This window comes from Centroberyx gerrardi, chromosome 19 (genome assembly GCF_048128805.1).
Source record: "Centroberyx gerrardi isolate f3 chromosome 19, fCenGer3.hap1.cur.20231027, whole genome shotgun sequence".
In the NCBI taxonomy this organism is placed as follows: Eukaryota; Metazoa; Chordata; class Actinopteri; order Beryciformes; family Berycidae; genus Centroberyx; species Centroberyx gerrardi.
This window is the reverse complement of record NC_136015.1, coordinates 14143594-14166612: the sequence shown is the minus strand read 5'-3', so window position 1 is coordinate 14166612 and position 23019 is coordinate 14143594. Positions and strand designations below refer to the sequence as shown.

At 44.8% G+C, this 23019-nt stretch overlaps 1 protein-coding gene across 1 annotated transcript; it reads left to right on the top strand.

Moving 5' to 3' along the window:
* The first annotated feature begins 610 nt into the window (after positions 1–610).
* On the top strand, positions 611–23019 carry mylipa (myosin regulatory light chain interacting protein a). The gene is made up of 7 exons (XM_071901540.2): positions 611–810; positions 2218–2408; positions 13440–13625; positions 17359–17556; positions 17843–18007; positions 19275–19698; positions 21027–23019. The coding sequence occupies exons 1-7, from the start codon at positions 724–726 to the stop codon at positions 21219–21221; spliced, it is 1446 nt and encodes a 481-aa protein (XP_071757641.2). The 5' UTR covers positions 611–723; the 3' UTR covers positions 21222–23019.

Below are 23019 nucleotides of genomic sequence, written 5' to 3'. Positions count from 1 at the left end.
AACAGGGAAGATAGGAAATTCACTTATACCTTGATCACAGCTGCCATGATCAAGTGATAATGTTACTGAACTTGAGAAAAGCAACATGGTACATTAAGGTCGGTGCATTGACTACTGTAGCAGAAATAGGTATGGAAAAGTGGAGTCGAGTTGGCAACACAACAATGGAACTGCCAGCATTAAAAATTCATAATGCTTTGGACAGAGAGTGCCATGGCGGAATCCTTTCCCGTTACCACAGCTATTTCTGACCTGCATCCCCATACATAATTCACACACAGACCGTATACACACCATTAAACTCACTCCAACGTCTGCTGAAGTTGGTTGAAATGTCTGATTCATTCCGGGCAGGTGAGTTGAGGGCCATTTCAGGTCCATGCAACAGGCGGGCCAGATGAGGGCGCCGTGAACTCCTCACACGTCCAGGCACGGGAGGTGAGCTGGAGCTGGGTCTGCATGGAACAGGACTCGTGATTGGCTGAGATTTTGCGACGACTATGTTAAACTGGCCGTGGTTGGATACCTCTAAGTAGGCGGTGCTTTGCACAGGATTTCATTGATATAGCCTACAGCTGGTGGCTGCTGTTTCGCCACACAGAGTGAGAGGGCTAAGAAAGTGAAGAAGGCTGGATGTAGGGGGGTTTTACTGAAGGCTACCGAGATTTGTTTTATTATTTTTAAAGAGTGGTACACCAAAGATTAAAAGAATACACAGCCAAAATGCTTTGCCACGTTACTCGTCCGGATTCGGTGGTGATGGAAGTGGAAGTTGATGCGAAGGCGAATGGTGAAGACTGTCTGAATAAGGTAGGATGTGGTGTGGTGGAATACACATCACGTTTTGTTGATTTGGTGCCTTTTTAAAACGTATTGTCATGCCCAGACAGGACAGCGGTGCTTTGCTTATCATGCGAAACTTTGACATCTCCACAACTAAACTTAATATGGATTGGCTCGCGCTCGCTTTCTGCCACGGACACCCTGATAGCTGAAAAGATTGAGTGATTGAGCTCAGCTTGTCCGATGAGGAATAATTCATCAAGTTGCATTCACTGCCCGTGTTTGCATTCGTTGTGAACTTCATCTGTAAACATGCATAGCAAAAAAAAACACAAAAAAACTATCGATACATCGGCTTTGCTCACAGAGGCACAGGAAACAAAATGTTCTATCGCGCGAAACATTCAGACAAAAATGACACATTTTCTTGTCACAATGAAACCTGTGAAAAATGTCAAATCGTAGTCGACATGCATGCAGGGAACTTTGCTAAATTGATAAAAACTGCCCGAATGATTTGGCGGTGGTGCTTCCTACCTATGCATTGTAGGAGGCAGATGGCTTTGTCAAGGTTACTTTAGTTCATTCGTCTCCCTTTGCAAGTAGTCACTGTTCTTGCTCAACTCAATAAAGTGCAACATGATTTTAAACTAAGTTGATTATTATATTCACCCATTTTGTTTTGGCATGAATAGTATATGCAAACTTTTTCAAGACTAGCCCGGGGTGTTTTTCCACTAATGAAATCTATACACAACTATTTCGTATGCATAGCCTACTCCCAACTCGCCGTGGATCTGAATGGGTTTTATCCCAGCCTCCGGCCTCCCTGTGGACGTTGACTAGGAGTTATGTAATAACCCTATGGCCGCGCCGCGGAGGGGGCGTGGGATGCAGCTTTGATGAGCTCCTTTACCCCGGGAGAAGCTCCGATTTTATTTCCACCCTATCTTGAGCTTTGTGAACAGAATATTGATGTGTTTTATCGGCGTGAGTAGCAGTGGGGTTGAAAAAATCATTTTGAACAAAGTGACAAACACACACTCTTCTTCCCTCAGCTTCCAAATAATAATGTGATACTTTATTGATCCCCATACGGATATTGTGTTGTTGCCTGACCCCCTCCATAGGCAGGTCAGAGCCTCTGGAGCTGGTATGGATTCTGTATCTTGCTCAAGGACATTTCAGCCTTGCAGATGCTTGCTTACACAGGGTGTTGAACCCGGGTTCTCCGGTTGAGCGGTGGCCCCCCTACTCATTATGCCACCCCACTGCCATAAGCATGCTGCCTTAAATAAACTGTAAAGCTTTTATAATGTCCAAAATACTTATCAGTATGCAAAAGATGTCCACGTGGTTTTGGGATCCCTTTTTGGATTGCTTTGTCAAAAACCTGCTTCCGTGACCTGCCTGACTTCTTTCATCTCTTTCCAGGTTTGTAGAAAGTTGGGCATAATTGAAGTGGACTACTTTGGACTGCAGTTCTCAGGCAGCAAAGGGGAAAACCTGTGGCTCAATCTGAGGAATCGCATCTGCCAGCAGATGGATAACGTGACCCCATGTCGGCTGAGGCTGCGAGTCAAGTTTTTCGTGGAGCCCCATCTCATTCTGCAGGAACAGACGAGGTATGTTTGTCAACTTGCATGGTACATAAATAGATATGCACACGGATCCGCCACATCGTGTATGTTCGGTATGATCATCCACATGACACTCATCTCATTTGCTCACAGGCGTACATACAGATATGAATGTTTAATACGTTTCTCTATGACACACACTATACCAAGTATCCACACATCATCTTGTCACCTTTCTGTGGAAAAAGTTCAAGAGGGAGATTAAATCTAGGTTGTGCTCATCATTAAAATATTCTTGTGCGACAATTTACATCCCATTGTCAGCCGTTTGCGTTCTCTTATGATTGCAAGTCGCATGCAGAGAGGAGCAGGGGCTGGAAAAGCAAAACCAAAGCCATTCTTAATGGGTGCTAGTGCATAATATAAGCTTTTTGTTTCCAGTACAGTGGAACGCCCTGTAGTAACCTCTTCCTCAAGCCCTGCCGGGGTTACTATAGGTCATTTTGGTGGAGCGCTAGACAGGAAATGTGATCCGGCGGCTCGAGGGCTGTGTGCTGCTCTGCGCCTGCCCCCAGGGTCCCTCTCTGCCCCCTCTGTAGCCAGCGACAGCCTGCCCTCCGAGGCCAACCAGCTCGACCTCCCCCGCTGCACCCATTCAACTCCGGCCTGGTGGTCAAAATAACTTTTGTTGTGCTTTTTTTGTTTCTATTGTTTGTTACCGTTTTTGTCTGAACAAAAGCATGTCCCACAGCTTGACTTTTTTGCAGATGCTGTTTGGAAATTGTGCGATGAGGTTAGCTGAGGGGTTTTTTTGCTCACTGTTTTTTTTTCTTCTGTTATGAGTCATTGTTATGGAGTTAGTTTTCCCCGGTGTTTTTGATAGCTTCATTGTGTGGGCATTTGAATCTCATGTGGACTTTGTACAGTATAGTATTTTCACAGCCATAAAAAGGCACTTTCTTTAATCGCAAAGTGACTAAAAATATGCTAGTTTTCTTTTCCTTCACAATCCTGTTTTATACAATAGCCAATGATAAAGACTTGATATAGCAAATTACATCTTTAGAGTCAACTACACCCCCCCCCCCCCCCCCCCCCGTCTCTTCTTCACCGGATTCTTAAAATACAAACCCTCCAGTCAGAACAAGGTAACGAGCCTTGACAAGTCTGGATCCTGACTCAGTATTCCCCAGCCCCTTGTCGTTTGAAGTTATAAATAGCGAGTGCATTTGCAGCCCTCAGAACCTGTCCGAAAAAAACTGCTTTACACACAGTATCCGGTGTAATATCATCGGATGGTTGTATCCACCCCAGGCGGTGCCACGAGAGTTTGATACTGCGGGCCTGGAGCCTCAGAAGGGGAGGGGAAGGGAGGGGAGGCATATGAGGGCATGCTTTGAGGGGAAATCTGTCGGGTGTCTTCTTAAGCTCCGCTCTACACTGCTCTCGCCCCCTCTCTCACACACAGCATGCCACTTAGAGCTGTTCATTAAACTGAGATGTATCTGCCTTGGCCAGGATTTGTCTGTCTGGCATTCCAGCATGCTCTCAGTTGCTTTCCCGTTCACCCACTCTCTAACCTTCAGCTGTTTCTCGCTCGCTCACTCGCTCCCTTCTTCCTCCGTCCAATGTGCGTTATTGGCATGACTTTTGAAAAGATTCACAGCCAAAGTGTTTAGAGATTTCAACTTTTTTTTTTCTGTCTTACCGTCTTTTTTACCGCTATTGGATTTAAAGTGCCCTCATTCCTCCCTCACACTTTCTCTCCATCCATCTCATTCCCACTCTTTCTCCCCTCTCCTCCCCACCCTGGCCCTCTTTTGGTCGTCTGTGCCGAGGAAAGTGGAGAAAGGCGACAGAGCTTTAGTGCAGAGGACACTTGGCTGCCAGCGCTGTGACCTCCACTAGATTAGCAGGGGTCATCAACAGATGGCTGGCATCGGAGGGGGTGGGGGGGTCATGGGGTTGTGAAAAAGGTGAGATAAAGATGTGAGATGGCAGGCACAGGGATGTGGGGTTGTTGCTAATAAAAAGCCGCACATGACACAAGCCACCGTGCTGTCAACTCACGAGTTTAATTTCGGCGCGGCATTCATCCCGTCCATCCATCTGCTCAGATGTAATATCATTTAAGTGGTGGGGGAGCTAACATTGGCATCCATTTGAGAGAGGAGGGCCAAATGCTGACTGTGCCCAGCAGTGGAATTTTGGGGACCAACACATAGCGCTGTGAAATTGTTATATTGCCTCTTCAAGGGTCAAAGTGATGACTTTTCTCTGGATGAATGTCATGTATATCTTTTCTTCGTCACAGGCAGTGAAGAGTTTTTGTTTTTTTTAACCCGCCTTGAAAATACAAGCGTAGCTCTTATTTGTGCTTGCAGCTTTCTTTTCTTTCCTGTTTCTTATATTAGTAATGAAAGGGTGAAACGTCCACATAATGACACAGATGGAGGATGAGTTTTCATAATAAGAATCTGCTCTCGTTACCCTTTCTGACACTGTTTTTTTGTGACTCAGTGCTGACCCAGACGCCTGTGTCCCACCAGTGGGAAGAAAAAAAAGTCTTTGTTTCAGAATGACATGGCTGCCACTACGGCAACCCGGCAGGCTCCCCTTTCCCTAGCTCTTTGTGCTGTCACCTTTGCCCTACTTAGGCTGCCGCGGCCTCTACACGTCATGTACTGACTGCAAACATGCTCCCAGGCAGGCAAGCCGGCACACTTACTCTGAAGCACGTAACGCAGACAGCCTTCGTCTATTACACACATTTTCTGTCACACACGTATGCCAATTTCACTGCGGGGGGAACATCTTCCTAAAAAGTTCTGGGATGTGTGTCCAAGATGCACTCCAGGAGGTTCATTGCTTTTCCATATCTGCCATGCTGCACGTGTTTTCTCTATTTAGAATCTATCAGCTCGTCTCATACAAGCGCTGCACTGTCAGTGTTGCCTAAGACAACCACCGCATATCTGGCCCTCCAAAAAGTTCTCACACACAGACCCATAAGGAACAGACTGTTCTTGGCAAGTGAGTGTTTTAAAGGGGATGTCAGTCGGTGAAGGAATTAACCAGTTATTGACACCCACCTATAGCCACTACGCACACACCCGCTGTATAACCACACAGACTGCAAAGTACGTAACGATGTATGCAAGTTGGTGTGAAATGTTCTCAGCAGGGTATTGACACACACAGAGGGCAGGCGGCGAAGGGGGCTCCTTGGCACTGTAACTCTCAGCTCAGCTGAGGGGTGGGCCCCTCTGTCTCTGCACCCTTCTTATAGGCCTTATTACATAACCCACAGTGGACTGAGCGCACACAGAGCTCAGCAAGCTGCTTATATAAGCTGCTGTGTACTCTGCTGCCTCTGGCCACGTAAAGCCCGCCAGGTCAATGGAGTGTGCGCACACACAGCTGACTATTTGGATGCTTTGTGCTAATGTATTTTCCTCTTTGGAGGGTGCTGGCTGGCACCTTGTTTGGCAGACTGCAAGTTTATAGGTTTTATCAAAGAGCCGGAAAATGTGTCTGTTTACTATCCAGGCTTGCATCCATATTTTCTGGGTAATTATAGAATAGGCGTCAATCCCAAAATGAGCAGTGGCTGCTCACAGGAAACTGTGCTGTAGGAGGATTTAACCTCCTAAGATCAATAATGCAATCCCTGTATAACTTTTGGTAAATCTTCCCAATACAGGCACCCTCAGAAAGCTTTCCATGAAAGCGCAGGCCATCTCTCTTTTTGGTTTGCATGGGCTCAATTCAGCCTGATGCGTCCCCTGCATCAAAAATCCTTTTTTTCTTTAATCTCATTCCCCGTGTCTCCTGGCTCTTTTTATTTATTTTTTTTTAATCTGGCATTTCCCGGCTTGCTTTTAAAAAAAAAAAACAACACAAAAAAAAAACATGGCAGTATTTCCTAATGCATAAAGTTGGCTATTGGGGTGGCTTCCTCCTTCCTCTCTCCATTTCTATTTTGGACACCTGAAGTGCTATTTTGAACAAAGACCAAAGCAGGGCCCTTCAAACCTTCCAGTGGGTTGAGATGGAGTTGGGTGTGCACTGAAAGAGGCTTCCAGCAGCCCAGATTCTTGGCTTCAGCGTTTTCTTATTTCATGCCAATGGAATAGAAAAGCAGCTCTCAACAACATCCTTGCTCAAAGAACTTCTGATTTGTATTCATCTGTTTTTCCATGACATGCCAAGTGATGTGTTGTTACTGATTGGCTACGAGACGCTGATCGACGATGAACCGGCTTTTGATTGGTTTAGGAGTAATTGACCCAAAGGCCCCACAGTATGTTCTCTGCATCATTAAACACCACTTGCCAGGGGGTGTTCCTTGCCCATGTTTTAAATATGCGAATGTTTCCCCTTCATTAGCCCTCGCGTTTAGCATTCTGATCAGGCTAATGTGGGATAGCCATGAAGGACATGGCTATTAGCACAGGCTTTATTAGAGGTCCTGATTCTTAACCCTTTGGGGCTAAGCCTTTCTCTAAAGCCAGCCAAAAGCCAAATGAGTTTTAACTAAAGAGGAATCCTTGCACATCCAGAGCAAAATTGGGTTGGAAATTAACCATGCACGAAGAAAGAGGACTAACTTGACCCCGCCTTATACTCTGCATGGTTCAGCTTTGTTCTACATGGAAATTGCAGTTTTAATTTCCCCAAAAACTGGGATGAGAGCAGCATCACCTTGAGATACCGTGGCAGAGTTCATACATTGCCTCTCCAACTGAATGTCCCGCAAAAAGGTAATTTATTCAGGTCACATAACTGTTACCATTTGCAACTTATTGACGCAGGCTGCAGGAGAAGATCAAACTGGAAATCACATAAAAATGCCTGTGGGTCTTCAAGTATACAAAAACACAATTCATCCCGTCGCCTAAATAACTTTGAACTAGCAGGGTAATCTTCTATTTTTAAGTTTATATCAGCAAGCCTCACAGTCGGCAATTAAAAGTTGTTTTCGTTTTCCCTATGATTTTTCCTTCTCCCCTGGTTTGTCTTACCAACTCTGTTATGAGCACTCTAGTAACCCAGCCCCAGTTTCTCCTGTTTGGAGCCGTAACATTCGCCCAAGAATGATAGCTGGAATTTGTTATTTTGGTTTAGTGTCTGAACCCAGGGTTGGTATTTGGCTTTAATCACCATTTTACCATCCAGTACTGCGCACCAGCCTGTAACCCAAGGCATTTAGCATACAAACAGCTTCTTTGTTTCATTGCTATATGGCTCTCAGTCAGTTGAAATCAGCACAGAGCTAAGGGTTTTTTTGTTTTATTTAGTGTTTGGGATTATTTTATTGCTACTGTCTGCATAATTGTGTGATTAACACTCATTTGGTTGGAAAGAGTATTAGTTTCCAACTTTCCATTCAACCCAGGCTCGGGGATAAGAGAGTGAGCAGAGTTTACTAGAGTTCATTGACAGCCAGTAACCCCTTCGAACACAGCTCCTGGCAATGTTATTTGACTAACTTACAAACCGCATTGTTGAGAGCCCAACCGATGAGGTCTGAAACTCTACTGGTGATTGGCTGGATGAGGTGCAGTCGCTAGGCAGAGGTGTTGGGTTTCAGCTGGTAGGGACTTTTTGTTCTTCTGTGTGGAGAACTGGCTGACATTCTGCGACCTACGTGGGTAATACACTCTTGGTTAGGGCAGAAAACACTAAAATGAAACAATGGTTTTATAGATGGGAGGACCAACGAGGAGAAGAGCTTTGTTGACTTTGTAATAAGCCACTGGATACTTGAAGAAAAAAAGTTACCCAGTGCTTTTATTGCTCTGGCACCACAGCACACATGGGAATAGAAAATTGCTATTAATCTGCTATGAAAATTGTGTGCCAAATGCTTTCTTAACATTTAGATTTGTCAGCGATGAGTTGTTTTGAAAATCCACAAACACTGGGCTTTAGGAGAGACGGGTGTTTTTTAATGAAATGCTTAAAAGAGTGGGTGAAGGAAATCGGGTGAAATCAACTCAACTTGTCTCACCCCCGCCCCCCCTAACTCAGCTGTGCTGCCAGTGACCCATTTCCAGACTTTCTCTCTCAGGGTTCAGGCCTGCTTTAATTGAATTATTCCAGCCATGCAATCAAGTGTTCAAACATTCCCGCAGCACACCAGATGACCTCTCCCTCCCCCACAACCACAACCACCTATTTGAAGTGCGCTCATTTCTCCCTGCGCTCTGAAGGCATTCACCGGGGTGAGGGTATTACGACTGTAAATGACTAAGCCTCTTAAGACTTTGATTGTGGGTTATCTCTACGAAGGAGAAAGGAATGATGAGGCGGATAGAGTATAATACAGTAAAATAGGCCAGGAGGCTGTGGTCCCAGGACAGACTCCCTAGTGTTCAGTCTGTCTATCTGGTATGTCAGTTAGGGGGCACTGACGATGGATGCAGTGTTTTAAGTACAGTTTGCGGGTGCCTCCCTAATGGTGTATGTGCGAATGTGGCTGACTGGTAATGTGTGTTGCTACTTTCACATGGTGAAGCAAATGGGCTGATGCATCCAGAGGAGAGGTCCGTCCGCTGATAACACCTCCTGGAGTGTGAGCCTGATGCAGCCTGGCATCCCCCCCCCCCCCCCCCCAGCAGCCGACAGATTTAGGTACAGGTTCTGTGAATCTGTCCGGCCAAGTCACTGTCTTGAGAAGCTGACAGTCACACCGGCTTACGCTCCCTACATCACGCAACTGCAAAGCCTTCTCACCCATCTGTCCTCTCTTCTTATTAGCATGATAGAAATTGTAGCATAGAACAACTCATGTCATGGGCGATGGCTGCCTTCATGCCTCAAGATGCCAGCATGTCCAGTTGGCTGCGCATGGTGCTTGTTTATCCGTTGTTGTCCCTTGTCTTGTCACCTTTTGTAAACCTGATGGGTTCGGAAAAGAATAACATCTTTTGAGAAAGCATGTCCAGACCTATCCAGTCACTTCCCATCTGTAAAGGGAGAGGGACTCGCTTTCCTGGCAGTCTTCCTAAGGCTTGTCACATCCTTTCAAAAGCTTCACCCGCTCAGGAAACATTTCGAAAAGGCGAACACACAAAGAATTGGGGCCGGGGTTTTTGAGATTCATCGTCTGTGCGAGACCATCTCAACCAATCGGTCTCAAAGGGCCACGTCGTGAGTGATTGTTCCTGGGTTTGTACACTGCTGTGCTTCTCCTGTGCTCTTTTTATTCTCCCAGCAGGGTTTAGGATGGACCTTGACAGGTGCAGAGGGGGCATCACACCACCTGGGTATCCTAATCCTGGGTTAGCTGTCTAACTGGAAAGACTCATGACTAGGGCTTTAAAGAAGTAAACAGCTGAAAGAATAACCGTTCTGTGTTTGAGGTCATGTGTGCAGTTCATTACTTTCTCCTCTTTACTCATGCGGTTGCTCATAGCAGTTGTTATCAAGCAGGAGAGTTACTGCGATAAGCTTTCAGTGCTAGCTCAGTGTTTGCTCACTCCGCAGCTGGTGTTGGAGAAGTTACCTTTTGATTGTGGAACAGCTGTGTATAGCCAATATTAGTCGTATTAAAGTGGGGCATGGCAGAGTGCAGAGCAGATGCCTCTCATTCCAGCCTTGGGGCGCTGAGGCAGGGGGAGCTGTCAGTAGGCCTGTGAACTGCAGTTACCCCCGGTGCTGGCCTGTGACCACTTGTAACCTCTACGCACAATTGTGGCCTATTCTATTGAAAGGCTTGTTAGAAGTCCGTTCTCCCAAATGATGATCGGCATTTAGGCTGGAACCCAGCTAAACACGTACGTCCGTTTACACACGTGTGGGCACCGTGGAGCAGGGAGTGCACGGGGTCAGATGTCACGCTCGGCAGGCCAGTGGCTGACTGCAACATTCACTGTCCATGTTGTGTCAGATGGTTTAGTGACGTGGCACTAATGTTAAGCTCATTATTTTGCTGCACAAGTGTGACCACGTGTTGAGTTTGCCATCATAGTGTCACAATACCCCAACTCATGACAGGCTGGAAGATGTGCTTTTAGAAGATTTGAAAGGATTACATGCCTTGCTCGATGGCACAGTGACCTACATTAACCTTATTAAATCCCCACCTGCACACTACACTAGAGTAACCTTTGCAGCGTGCCCTATAGTTACCCCTAGCCGGCGCCCTGTAGTAACCTCCCAGACAGGTTGGGCCTATTGTTTGTGTCAGGCAGGTAGCTAACTAGCAGCGCTCCGTCACATGACGCCTGCTGGGCCTGACACAATAGAGCACCGTGTTTGTGTGTGTGTGTGTAGGGGGGAATGGGATGTTTGACACCATATCAAAGCGCTGTTTGTTATGACTGAGGCTAGCCAGCTATGGGGCTTCTGTTGTTATGGTCTGGCTTTATCAGGGGTGGTGTAGACTTTCTTTGTTTTAAGTTGCTCACAGCTGCTTTTGCTGCTGCTGTTGCTCTTATGAAGTGCAGTGCCTGTTTCTCTTGGATGAGGTGTGTCGGTGTTGTTGCATATTGCGGCGGTTACAGTACACACGTGTGTGAGTGTTGTGCCACCTGGTGTGTGCTGCTCCCTCAAGAGCCTGGTTTCCACTCCCGTAAGATGACAGAGGAAATGCAACCCCAGCTTGTTCCCATGCCCCCTGTAATACCCACAAGACATCACAGGAAGATGTAGTTTCTATATAAACAAAACACAAAGGGTTTATATAAATTTAACAAAGGGGGGATAAGTGCTACCATATCCCGCCTGTGAGCCAAAGTGTCCCTCCCACCCCCCTCAAATACCCTTAAGTCACAGTATGACCTGATTTGCACAAATGAAAAATCTCTCTCTTCACATCTGCCTTCAAAGAGAGCTATAGCCCATGGGAGTTTTTTCAGCACAAATAATAGACAAGAATCTGGCTTAGTCTGCTTTTAGTCTGCCACATCTGGATGTAGTGGGCCAAAGCCATATTCCTGTTGTTTATACATTAAATGGCTCTCTGGCTAGACCTCTCTTCAATACTAGATGCTAAAAGTCCATTTTTTCATTGGTATAAGTAAGGCCCATGTCTATGGACTATACAGTGAGTGATGGTGGGGTTACATTAGGTCACTGCATGTATGGAGACAGCTGTGTTGGCTATCTAGGTTATGTGTGAAGAGGGGAAAAACTAGGGAGTTGCCCCTCTGCAGCTGACTGGCTCTCATCTGAGCACAACTATCTGAGCACAACTACATGCCTGTAGGGAGTGAAGGAGCGTAGAAGGGAGAGAGGACAGAAATTGGGGTATGAAGCTCTGGCGCAAAAGAGGGGAAAAAGAAATCTTCAGAAGGAGACATGGGGACAAAAGAGACTATGATAGCAAAGGAAAGAAGTTGTGCTGAAATGGTGGAGAAATGAAGATGCCTGGTAAACAACAGGCAGACCAATCAGGAGAAGAGTTAACCAAACAGCACTGTCCAGTGGAGAGCCACCTAACTGGTTTGTGGTACTGCGTTGCAGTAGCAGGTGATGGGGAGCAGGCTGATGCCTTACAATCTTCTTATAGTTACTGTGCCATAGGTTACAAAGAGAGAACCCGCTGTCCTCCTTACAGTCATTGTTTAATGAACTGCAAACCTCCTTCTTTGTATCACCTTACATCCCACATCTATGTATATGGGAGTGTACTGGGTTATAAGTTGCACTCTGTACTGCTCAATTCCTTGTTTTCCCATATCTATTTAGATCTGAAAAGACATCCCAGGCAATGGTAGGTTTAGGTTACCTCAGTTCACCATCGTTCATGATGTTAGGATTGATTCAATCAGGATGTTACTCCTTTTGACGTCTTGTCTCCTGCTGTTAGCAAGAAGGAAAGAATTCCTCAGATCCTCTGGTCAAAACAATGGAAAGGACCTGCCATGACTTATTTCTTGAGAGAATTTTCTTGTTTTCGTTGGCTGCACCAGAGCCCAATGTCCTAACCTAATCGCTCAGGCCGAACAATGACGTTTGTTGTTTTTGACTAGCATTGATCTTTAACTGTTTTCTCAACCGTCACCAGACAAACAAGCCTAATCCCCACCTCAACTTGGACACCAAAACAAGCATTTTGAACAAGGAGTGTGGTTTGATAAAAGTCCCCTTTGTCAGGCAGAACAAGATTAGTGGTGACTTTACATGGGCGTATTGCATTGATTATGGGGTTATTGAACAGCATTTTTGACAATGAGCCATGGAGCGAGAAACGCAGACAGAGGTCTGGCCATTATCGCTCAGGCTAAGTGCCATTATCGCACACAGACCCCCTCCATGTTGCGACACTGTGGGCCTTATCGCTTGACAGCACACGGCAGGGGTCACAAATAAGTAGTCATATAGAGGCAGGATCTGTTGCCCAATAGATGCACACTGCTACTGTTCTCACATACACACAACCCCCTACTGCTGTCTTACAAATCCGTCCTCAAATGCATACACATACACACTCACACACCCATATACTCGTACATACACACACGTAGCTTCTGAATGATAAGAGGCTGCAAAGAGTTCAGTCAGTCACCAGGGTAAAAGTCAAACTGCTACGCTGGGAAAAACTGCCATCCACTCCTAACTTCTCTCTCTCTCTCTCTCCCTTTCTCTACTTCTGCTTTTGAATGTCCACTTAAAACAAGAAGCGAGTCTGTTTTGGTGTGTGTGTGTGTGAGAGGAAGAGAAAGTGAGCCATTGAACAAATGGTGCTTTTTTTTGTTGTTGCTTTTTCTCCTGACGCACGCACGCACGCACACACACACACACACCTGCTGTCTGTGGTGAAATCCTAGCCTTATGACAACCACCTGCTCCAGCCTGTGTGCACTGCTCACCTCCTGGCGCCTCACCCATCACACATGGAAAAAGTAATTTGCAGATTGTAAATAGGCCCTATCTCAAATAGGAACGTGCTTGAGGTAGATTGCACACAATGGTAGAAAGCACACTTGGATTAGATGAGAAGACATATGTTGGCTGGTTTTATTAATTCAACTGAATTCTGTTCACCAAAGCCTTTCTCTAGATAACAACAGCAATTATTTGATTTCCCATTTGACCATTGTTCCATTTTCTCCTTCCTGTCTCCAGACACGTCTTCTTCATGCATGTGAAGGAGGACCTCCACAGCGGTCACCTGCGCATGGGCTCGGAGCAAGCAGAGGAGCTGAGCTCGCTCCTGGCGCAGGCCGAGTTCGGCGACTACAACCAAAACACAGCCAAGTACTGGTACTCAGAGCTGTGTGGTGAGGAGCCCAGCCCTGCCACTATCAACAGGTACGGCATCTTCCAAAGGACACACATTAGGTTCAAGAGGAGCAAAAATTGATATGTGTATTTTTTTTAGCCAATAAACAAGACAGAGGAGTTATTCATTGTTTTGCCTCCCCAAGTGCAGGTCTGGGATCATTTGCTCTCTCTAAATCTAACTGTAGTGAAAACCTCGCACTGACTTGAGACCATTACTAGTAGTATTGCGTTATTTGGGCAGTTTACGCAAGTTAACTGGAATTTGTCCTTTTGCATAGCCCTCCAAGACAAACACACACTCGCATAATTCCCTACCCATATGAGTTTCTTTGGAGACGGCAGAACGGGATGCCCTGCAGTGTAGCACTGCTGGAGCAATTAAGGGTTCAATACCTTGCTCACTTTTTTTTTTTTCTACCTCTCTAGTCTAATGTGAGATTTTGGCCGTCTTGGACCACACCTCACCTGTACTAAAGGTGATAACCTTGACATGTTTTATTAGCTGGTTTTAAACCACAAATTTGCCCTGATAAAACGCAATTATGCTGTTTCTCATTTGATCGAGCGATAGCGATCCATCCTTGATAAAGTCTCAGGCTGTGCAGGCAGATAGGGAAATGTAATTGGATTATTATTATAAAACTATCATAATCTACACAGATGAGGTCTGAGTTACTACAATAATGACTTATCAATCATGGCCTAGTACCAGCATAAATACACTAATATTTAATTGGTGTGTCAGGAGATTAAGAGGATCTTAAGCACTTGGACTGATGTAGGCTTGAATCCCACCATAACCTCCTCTCCTGTGTATCTACTGTTGTATGTCCCATATCATTAGTCTTGCAGTTGCTTTAAAAATGCTTACATAATTGCTCTGACCATTTGACCATCATAGAAACCAATAGTTAACCTTTATTTGCGTCAGCTTTTTTGAAGCTCCGCACCATCGTTACCTCTAAGAGAGGTAAGAGTCCACTCCATGAAGACATGATGAAAAGTCAATACTGGGTCATGGCAATCTGCCAACGATGGTATATAATAGTAGCTGGTGTCCAACCTTGAGTGAAAGGTGAATTTTAATAAAATCTAGAGACCAGAAAATACATTTTATACTGGGTAGTACTTATCTTACTTATTTATTTTATTTTTATACATGTTTTTGCCAGTGTATCTTCTTTACCCAAAGTGACACACACACACACACACACAGACACAGTGTCAGGCTGTTTTACAGCTAGCACACACACACACTCGTCAGCCAAACGGAGCAGCTGACAGGACAGCAGATAGCATGTGCTTGCTGAGTTCCTCTGACAGAAAGAAAACCTCCCACTGTTCATCTTGAATGTTTTTCTCACTCTGAACCAAACCTGTTTGGCCATTGCATGACTCAGTGGAAATTTCACTGCTGCAAAGTCTTTGAGTTGGAGAACATGGGTCCCATTGCATTGGTCATATAACTGGGAATTGGAGTTGGTGTTAAATAGTAGTTAAACTCACAGGAAATATATGGCAACAGCCCTTTCTTAATGCCATCAGTTGTGCAAAATAATCTGAAAGATATTTTAATGGCAGTCCTCTCCCAAATGAGGACTCCAGAGATTACCAACCATCCTGGATTAGAGATCCACTATTGAAAAGTCAAAGACTACAATGTAGCCTACAATGTTTATCACGTTGGCTGGTAAAATTTCCGGGTTTGATTCTGGCTTTGCAACCCATCCCACATACCTGCAGATAGTTATCCACTGGTTAATACTAAACCCAGATAAATAAATGATTCCCTGTACTGCCATGTGCAGTCTGAGAAAACTAGGCTACTGTTAAGGCAGTTGAGCCGATAAACCAGCAACTGGGAGATGAGCAAATGATTGACTCTTCAGATTAACCTAAATCTGGAACACTTGAGCAAGTAATGGGCTTGTATTTGTATAGTCCAAATAATTTGATTGTGAAAATAATACATCACCTGAAAGCACACCACCACAACTGTTTATGAAAGTGCCCAACAAACAAATATACAGTCTTTTAAATAGTCAAGTTTGGAAAACCTTGGCATCAGAGGGGAAAGAGAGATAAGGGAGAGAGGGAACAGTGGAATGGAGAAAGAAGTGGGAGAACAGGGGGCAGCGGTAGCTTTGGGAGTAAGGCCAAGCCAAACCACTCCAGTGTTTGTCCCGGGTCATGAGGCCACAGCCATCAGCTTTGTTTACCCCTGCTACACTCTGGCATTTTCATCACACACTCGATACGCACAATACTAATCAACCCAGCTCAACCAAGCTAATATGGATAAAAACAGCGTTGTTAGCAAAGACGCTGAAATACAGTATAATAGGCCTCCTTTTTTTATTGATGGCCTCTTGCTTGTTTTTCATTGAGGTGAATGTTTTTTTTGTTAATTAGCATGCTAATACCAGTGTTTGCTTTTGTTGGTTTAAAAATATGGCTACTGGTGCTGATGGATAATGTCTGTGATGTATCAAATTCTCATCATTGAATGAGAGCCATGGCTCTGCAGAAGCACTAATGAGTTTTAATTACAGCTTGACTGTTGCTGCTGGGGTGTCAAAAAGCATTACATCATTCAGTCATATTGAAGTGGTTAGAACATGGAGATTTGATGATGGTCCATTTGTTTCACTTAGCTTGTACTGCCTAAAAATGTATGTGGAAAAAATTTACTTAATTGACAGTTTTAGTGGCTGGAAGCTGGAAACTGTGGTGTTAATACGGCTCTGATACTTGTACAGTTCAGTAAGCACTCTGAACTTCAGGACAGCATAATAACACGAAAGCTGCTCACAAATAAGTATTTGTTTGCCTGTTTTTTAAAATTTTTTGTCAGATTAGGGGATGAAGAGATGATTTATGGTGAAATGTTGGGGGCAGAGGCACAGAAGAGAAGAGTTGACAAACAAGCACAAATACCGAATTCCCCCTCTCTCACTCCCATCTCCAACAAACGGTCTCCACAGAATTGCCTGTCCCATCCACCATAGTTGGGGAATTTATTCAAGAATTAATGCAGTGTCTCCATTTCCTTGCTGCTGCCTTCAGAGTGGCTTTCTGGAGCCATTTGTTTGTGGTGCAAGAGGCACTGGGAGACCTCTATTCCTCAAATGCTGTGGCTCTTAAATTATACATTATCATCCCCCATCTGCCAAACCTGCTATATTAATAAACCCCTCCTCCATGTGTTGTATCGGGCCAGCGGGCACTGCTGTTCACTGCTGCACCTACATACACAGTGTGTGTGTGTGTGTGTGCACAGATGTGGATCCAACAGCCATTTCTCTCAACACTTTTCTTTTCCTGTCCATGAATTGCAAATAACAATCTCCCTACTCTGGTATAGAAATACCACCAATTCAGGGTCTGTACAATTCAGCAGCCTTCACGGGGAAAAGGAAATATCCAGCTCTGCTGCCTGAGCATTGATCTTACAAGTAGAGTTGTCAGAATAGTAGTGATTTAACATCAGGGCTTTACACCGGAGGGTATGCTCAAGCTTGACAGTTACAACACACTCCGAAATGTTCAGTGTTGTTGCACTCAGTCTGCTTTATATAATAGACCTGTCTCAGTGGGTGCTCCTTGATATAAGAACCTGTGTATGATTAACCTTATTTCATGTATTCATAAGGCTCATGTCATACAATGCCGTTTCCAGATTGAGAAAGAGAACTGAATAAACTGAAACGATTGTCTGTCTCTCTCCCCTCCTCTCCCCTTGGCCGTGTTCCTCCTGCAGCATCATCTCCAGACACAAGGCCCTGGAGGGTTTGAGCCAGGGCTCCGTGGAGTACCAGGCCCTGCAGCTCATCTCCTCTCTGGAGCACTACGGTGTGGAGTGGCACTGGGCCCGCGACGCCGAAGGCCAGCGGCTGGCCATAGGGGTTGGGCCTGAGGGCATCGCCGTCTGCAAGGAGGACTTCAGCTTAGTCAACAGGTATATACACACCTCTATACATCTACTAATAGGCCTATGTATCTTCAAAGTTGATGGTGCATCAATTATACATTTATGATATACTGTAGACTTGTGTCTTATGGTTAATGTCATTAGCAAAATTCTTGAACATGCAGCAGAGACAAGTTAAGACTGTGTGCATTAGATATCAGCAAGTCACAAGTTCAGATGCTTTTGTTTTGGGGAACTGCATGTCTTACTCTGTGAGGAAGTGACTTTGACAGGATACAGTTTATAACCGTTTCCTTCTCTTTTTTTTTCTTAGAATAAGCTATCCCATCATCCAGATTGCCACCCAGTCAGGGAAGAGTGTGTACCTGACTGTGACCAAGGACACCAGTGACAGCGTGGTGCTTTTGTTCAAGCTCATCAGTAACCGGGCAGCCAGCGGCCTGTACCGGGCCATCACAGAGACCCACGCCTTCTACAGGTGAGGGCACAGGACGAGAGTCTGATGTCATATTTAAACCCAGATCACTTACTCACTTGCGATCTGAACCTACAGATTTTTGCAGAATCTATCCTGTCAATCGCTTTGCACCGTCCCAGTTGAAAATCAGTTGTAGAGCATACGCAAACAAAGTCAGTGCTGACATCATTGCTTGCTCCTTTATGGTTCTTGATTAGGCAAGCTTCACAACACACTGTATACAATCCTTTGTTACTGAAGACTACAGCTCATTGAAATGAATTTGGAAAACTGGCTCTGATTTTGTAAAATCAGAGCTCCAGTTTGTCATGCTAATGTTGTGGAGGTGCCTGTCGGCGCTCCTGGATATAGGCCTAGCTGTTTGTCAATCATTCACCAATCTGTGCTGCTTTCGAAGAGCAGTTCCTGGCCACTGTAGCGTGTCGTGATAATGCCCCGAGCAATGGGTTGTTGACTCTCCGCCACTAAAGACTAGTAGATTTAGAGTGAGAGGGGGAAAAACCTGACCTAAAATGTGTTCTCTAAACACTGGTTCTGCTCTGTTTGGCATGGAGTGCTTGCTGAATATGCATTCTCCCAACCACACTCATACACATTTACTAAGTGTGCTTCAGGTCCTTTTTTACCCTTCCGTGGTACAAACGCATGCAAAGTGAGACACATAACCACATACAACAGTCCCATGTCCTTGGCCTGAAGCAATATTGATGAAAGCATAGATTGAACAGGGCAATCTTCAAAAAAAATGGATGCTGTTTTTCCTTACCCTAGAGAAATATGTGTACGTGTCGGCAATTTGCAGTGAGCAGGGACAATTCAAATGGCTGAGCTATGAAATTGTTCTCAGTCAGTCACAATAGCCACAAAGGTACAAAAGACGGCCCTCTCCTTTTGTTTCAGGGATGGGTTTTAGCTCAGAGTCCGCAGATTTTTTTTTGCAGGCATGTCTTCATCCCGCTTACTCAGATGCAAGTATACAGTATTGCCCACAGTGGGGAATGTGTCATCAGAACAGGGGGAGCTACAGACGTTCTCTGAATAAACAGTGTAGCGTGGATATTAAATTATTAAATTAACACAAACATACCCTCCTCAAAGTTTACTGAAGGATTTTGTAATGAAAGCAGAGATGAGAAAATTCCTGTAGCTGTAAAATACATTTATGCCTATGTATTATGATCCCATTGACAGCCAAAATGTGACATCTCTGTTACAAATATCTCAGCTCTGATTGTGGTGATTGACACCCGTCTCTTTCCCTCCCCAGGTGTGACACGGTAACCAACGCAGTGATGATGCAGTACAGCCGCGACTTCAAGGGCCACCTGGCCTCGCTCTTTCTCAACGAGAACATCAACCTAGGCAAGAAATACGTTTTCGACATCCGACGTACCTCCAAGGAGGTGTACGACCACGCCCGACGCGCCCTCTACAATGCAGGCATCGTGGACCTGGTGGCTCGCTCCGGCAGCGGGGAACGCACGCCCCCCTCGCGCTCCCCGAGCAGGGACAACCAGCAGGACGAGGGGCTGGACTGCGGCAGCTGCCAGCAGAGCCGGGCCCTGCAAGAGAGGCTGCAGAAGCTGAGAGAGGCGCTGTTGTGCATGCTGTGCTGCGAGGAGGAGATCGACGCCGCGTTCTGCCCCTGCGGCCATATGGTGTGCTGCCAGACCTGCGCAAGTCAGCTCCAGGTGAGATGTCATCACTACCTCATAAGCAGTACTTTGTAAAAGTAAACTGGGTTAGATAAGAGGACAATCATACGAAAACCAAACAAAGTCTTGTTTTGTTTGGTCCTTCACCTCAACTGACTTTGAGTTTGCTGCTGTATCAAAAGCTCTTAAATTCTACTTTATTCAAAGTTTAATAGTTCCAACTTCTCATCCCTTTATGGTCCTTTAAACAGCCATCCAGGGCTTTGCTTACACTCTCTGCTAACCTGATTGTCCCCCCCACTTAATCAGCTAAATGTTGCCCAACTTTGTGGAGGCAGATGGTGTGTGTGTGTGTGTGTGTGTGTGTGTGTGTATTTTGAGGGGATTATAGCAGCCAGGCAAATCTCCCTTCCATTAACTCAACTAGGAAACGTGACACGGCTACATTAACTACATGTGTATGAGTGAGAAGAAACTGAGACAGAGAGGGGAAAGGATCCACTGCTTTCACCATGAATGTGGAATCAATTTTGACCTTATCTCAACTCGCTAAGCTATCCAAGAAATGGAGAGAAGTGTAGAGTAATACAATTTTTTGAAAGCGAATGGTAGACTGTGCATTAAGTCTCTGCCTGCCTCCTCAAGCCTCTTCCCTTTATATCTTATATCATCAGCTTGCCCTCTCCTCCCCAGAAGACATTTGTCTCACTGTCCTTCAATCCTAACACTGATATTTGTCAGATGACCTTACTGATGTTTAATTAATTGTCTAAATGGCAGTCAGCGCTCCTCTGCCTGGCCCATTTGATGAGAGGGCAGGTTTCCATAGCTCTATATTCTATCTGAAATATGATAATGGTTCCATATCCCCCTAGCTGGCCCCTCTCTGCTCCTACCCAGGCTTTGCCGCGTCATGCTTTTATGTAATGTGCTGGCTACACATGGATTGTCATGTGGCGAGCAGGGGCTTGTGGAGTAGCTGTGCAGCTAGCTGTGGGGCTGAAGGAATCATTATGGTAATTTGTACTTTGTAAGCCAGCCTTTCATGCAGTACGAGGCTGCATTTAAGACTGTAATGTATTTGGGCTTTGTGGCCATGAAACGTTTGAGATGTGTCTTAATAGGTGTGAGGTCATATTTTCTCAGTGTTGGTGATGACATGAATCATTCCACAAGAGACTCTGGATAGGCATGTTGGTCAGATTGCCAAAGAGTAATGGATGTACAGTATTAATAAATGGATAGAGTCCAATTAAGATTTAGTTTACTACCAACTCCAAGTTTGCTTAAAACGTAATGGATCACTCTGTAACCTCATCAGCAAAAATGCTCAAATACCTTTCTCTTGTGTTCTTCTCCCCCAGTCGTGTCCTGTGTGCCGGTCGGAGGTGGAGCACGTGCAGCACGTCTACCTGCCCACCTGCACCAGCCTGCTCAACCTGACGCTGACCGACAACCACCACCACCGCAGCAGCAGCCCTCCGCCCATCCACAGAGGCATGGCCGCTCCTCACACCTGCTCCACCACCGAGTACGAGCACAAGATCTACCACACATAAAGACTACTCCCCCCCCCCCCCCCCCCCCCCGAAACCCACCAAACTCCAGTATGAACCACTTAAAGCTAAACCAGCCAGATCGATGTTTTGAAGAGGAAAATCATTTGGAGAACGCAGCCTTCTCCGTCTGCGTTTTCTGCCTGGACTTCATGAACTACCAAACCTAAAGAAACTCCTGAGCACACACCAAGGTTGACGCACCGGAAATCACTCCCTCACCTAATGTTTGTGTTTCATTAGTTATTTCCCTTCATCTCGTCGGACTTTCAGCTCGTCTGGTTGGCTGTTAGTATTTGATTTATTTGATCGATTACCATTTAAGACCGTGGTGTCACAATGTCACAGTTTTCTGTTTTGTTTTTTAATCATTGGAAATTCCCTGCCACGACATTATTTTACATTAGCCTCTTATTGTATTTCTTAATTAAGTTATTGCATCAGTTGACCTGATACGCAGTAGAAACACTATTTCTTTTGTTTTTGTGCTTTGATTTGTGTTTTGGTTGTTTTTCTCTTTGCTCCATATCAGGCTCCTAGCCCCACAAAACATGTACCATATAAGGAAATTCTGTGTTTTAGGAGAATAGCTAAACACTGTACATAATGGATGGAGTAAATTATTTTTTTTTGCATTTTTAAAGTTTCCTGCCATTTTAAAGCTTGTCTATTTGATTTGAGGACTTAGTTTTATGATGTAATGGAGTGAAATGCATTTTTTTTTTTTTTTTATTTCTGCTTGTTTGTTTTTTGTGTTCCATGTTTTCCATGCCAATGAGGAGGTCTCTAGAGGCTAAGGAGCACTGCTCTGGGTATAGCACTGCATACTGATTACACAAGAGGCGATAAGGCCACCGTTGTCCCATTCATGTGTAGATCTCTGGGTGGATGGGGGGGGGCGGGGGTGTCCCCAAAAGTCCCAGGAAGTTCTATAAGCCCACCAGAACTGTGACCGTGGAAGAGAAATGTCTGGCTGACACTCCCTCCACCCTCCTTACCTCGAAACGGGTCTTGAAGATTAACTGCCACTTTCCAAAACAACAAGCCCGGTTTCACAGACTGCTGCGCCTCTACTCCGCATTCTTATCTCCATACCAACAGAAACCCGGAAATTGGAGAGCACAGAAAGCTCTTATTTTCCTACTAGACATGTAACCAAGAGGTTATCTACTGAAATCTTTGCTTATTATTATTATTATTATTATTATTATTATTATTATTATTATTATTATTATTATTATATTATTTTTACAAGAAAGATTTATGTAATTGCTCAGCGGCAGTTGTTTCCTCTGAAAAACCTCAGTTATAAATGTCTTCTCTGGGGTCCTTCTGGTTATTTTTAAAGGGTACTAGGAGATCTGTCGGTGCAATACTAGCTTGCTTTTTGAAAAGCTTTTTCATTTTTTCAGTTTCTATTTTATTTGGAAGAATAGAAAAAAATAGCAAAATTATCTACATCGTCACTTTACCAAGGAAGTTTTTCCAATTGTCCGTAGGGGGTTTGGCCTTAATGTAGCAGCAACTCCTTGTTTATTGATTCTGTATTCTTTGCACAGACTTTTTTTGTTGTTGTTCTGGTAAGAAGAGGAATAATTTTCTTTATTTCTTTAACGCTGACTCGGTTCAGCTCAGTCACTGCAGGGGAAGGACTTTTATTATTTTTTCACATTGTACCAGTAGCGATTTGTTTCTGTTTTCTGAAGCAAAAGCCACTATCCTCTGTAAAATATAGAAATAACTCTTAGGATTAAATCCTTTTATATATTATGCTTTGAACAAGAGAGAAAAAGTATTAATA

Coding starts and splice junctions, on each gene's coding strand:
- mylipa (XM_071901540.2), top strand. CDS start 724: ATGCTTTGCCACGTTACTCGTCCGGATTCGGTGGTGATGGAAGTGGAA. Junction 2,409..13,439: donor ATTCTGCAGGAACAGACGAG/GTATGTTTGTCA, acceptor TCCTGTCTCCAG/ACACGTCTTCTTCATGCATG. Junction 18,008..19,274: donor GAGACCCACGCCTTCTACAG/GTGAGGGCACAG, acceptor TTCCCTCCCCAG/GTGTGACACGGTAACCAACG.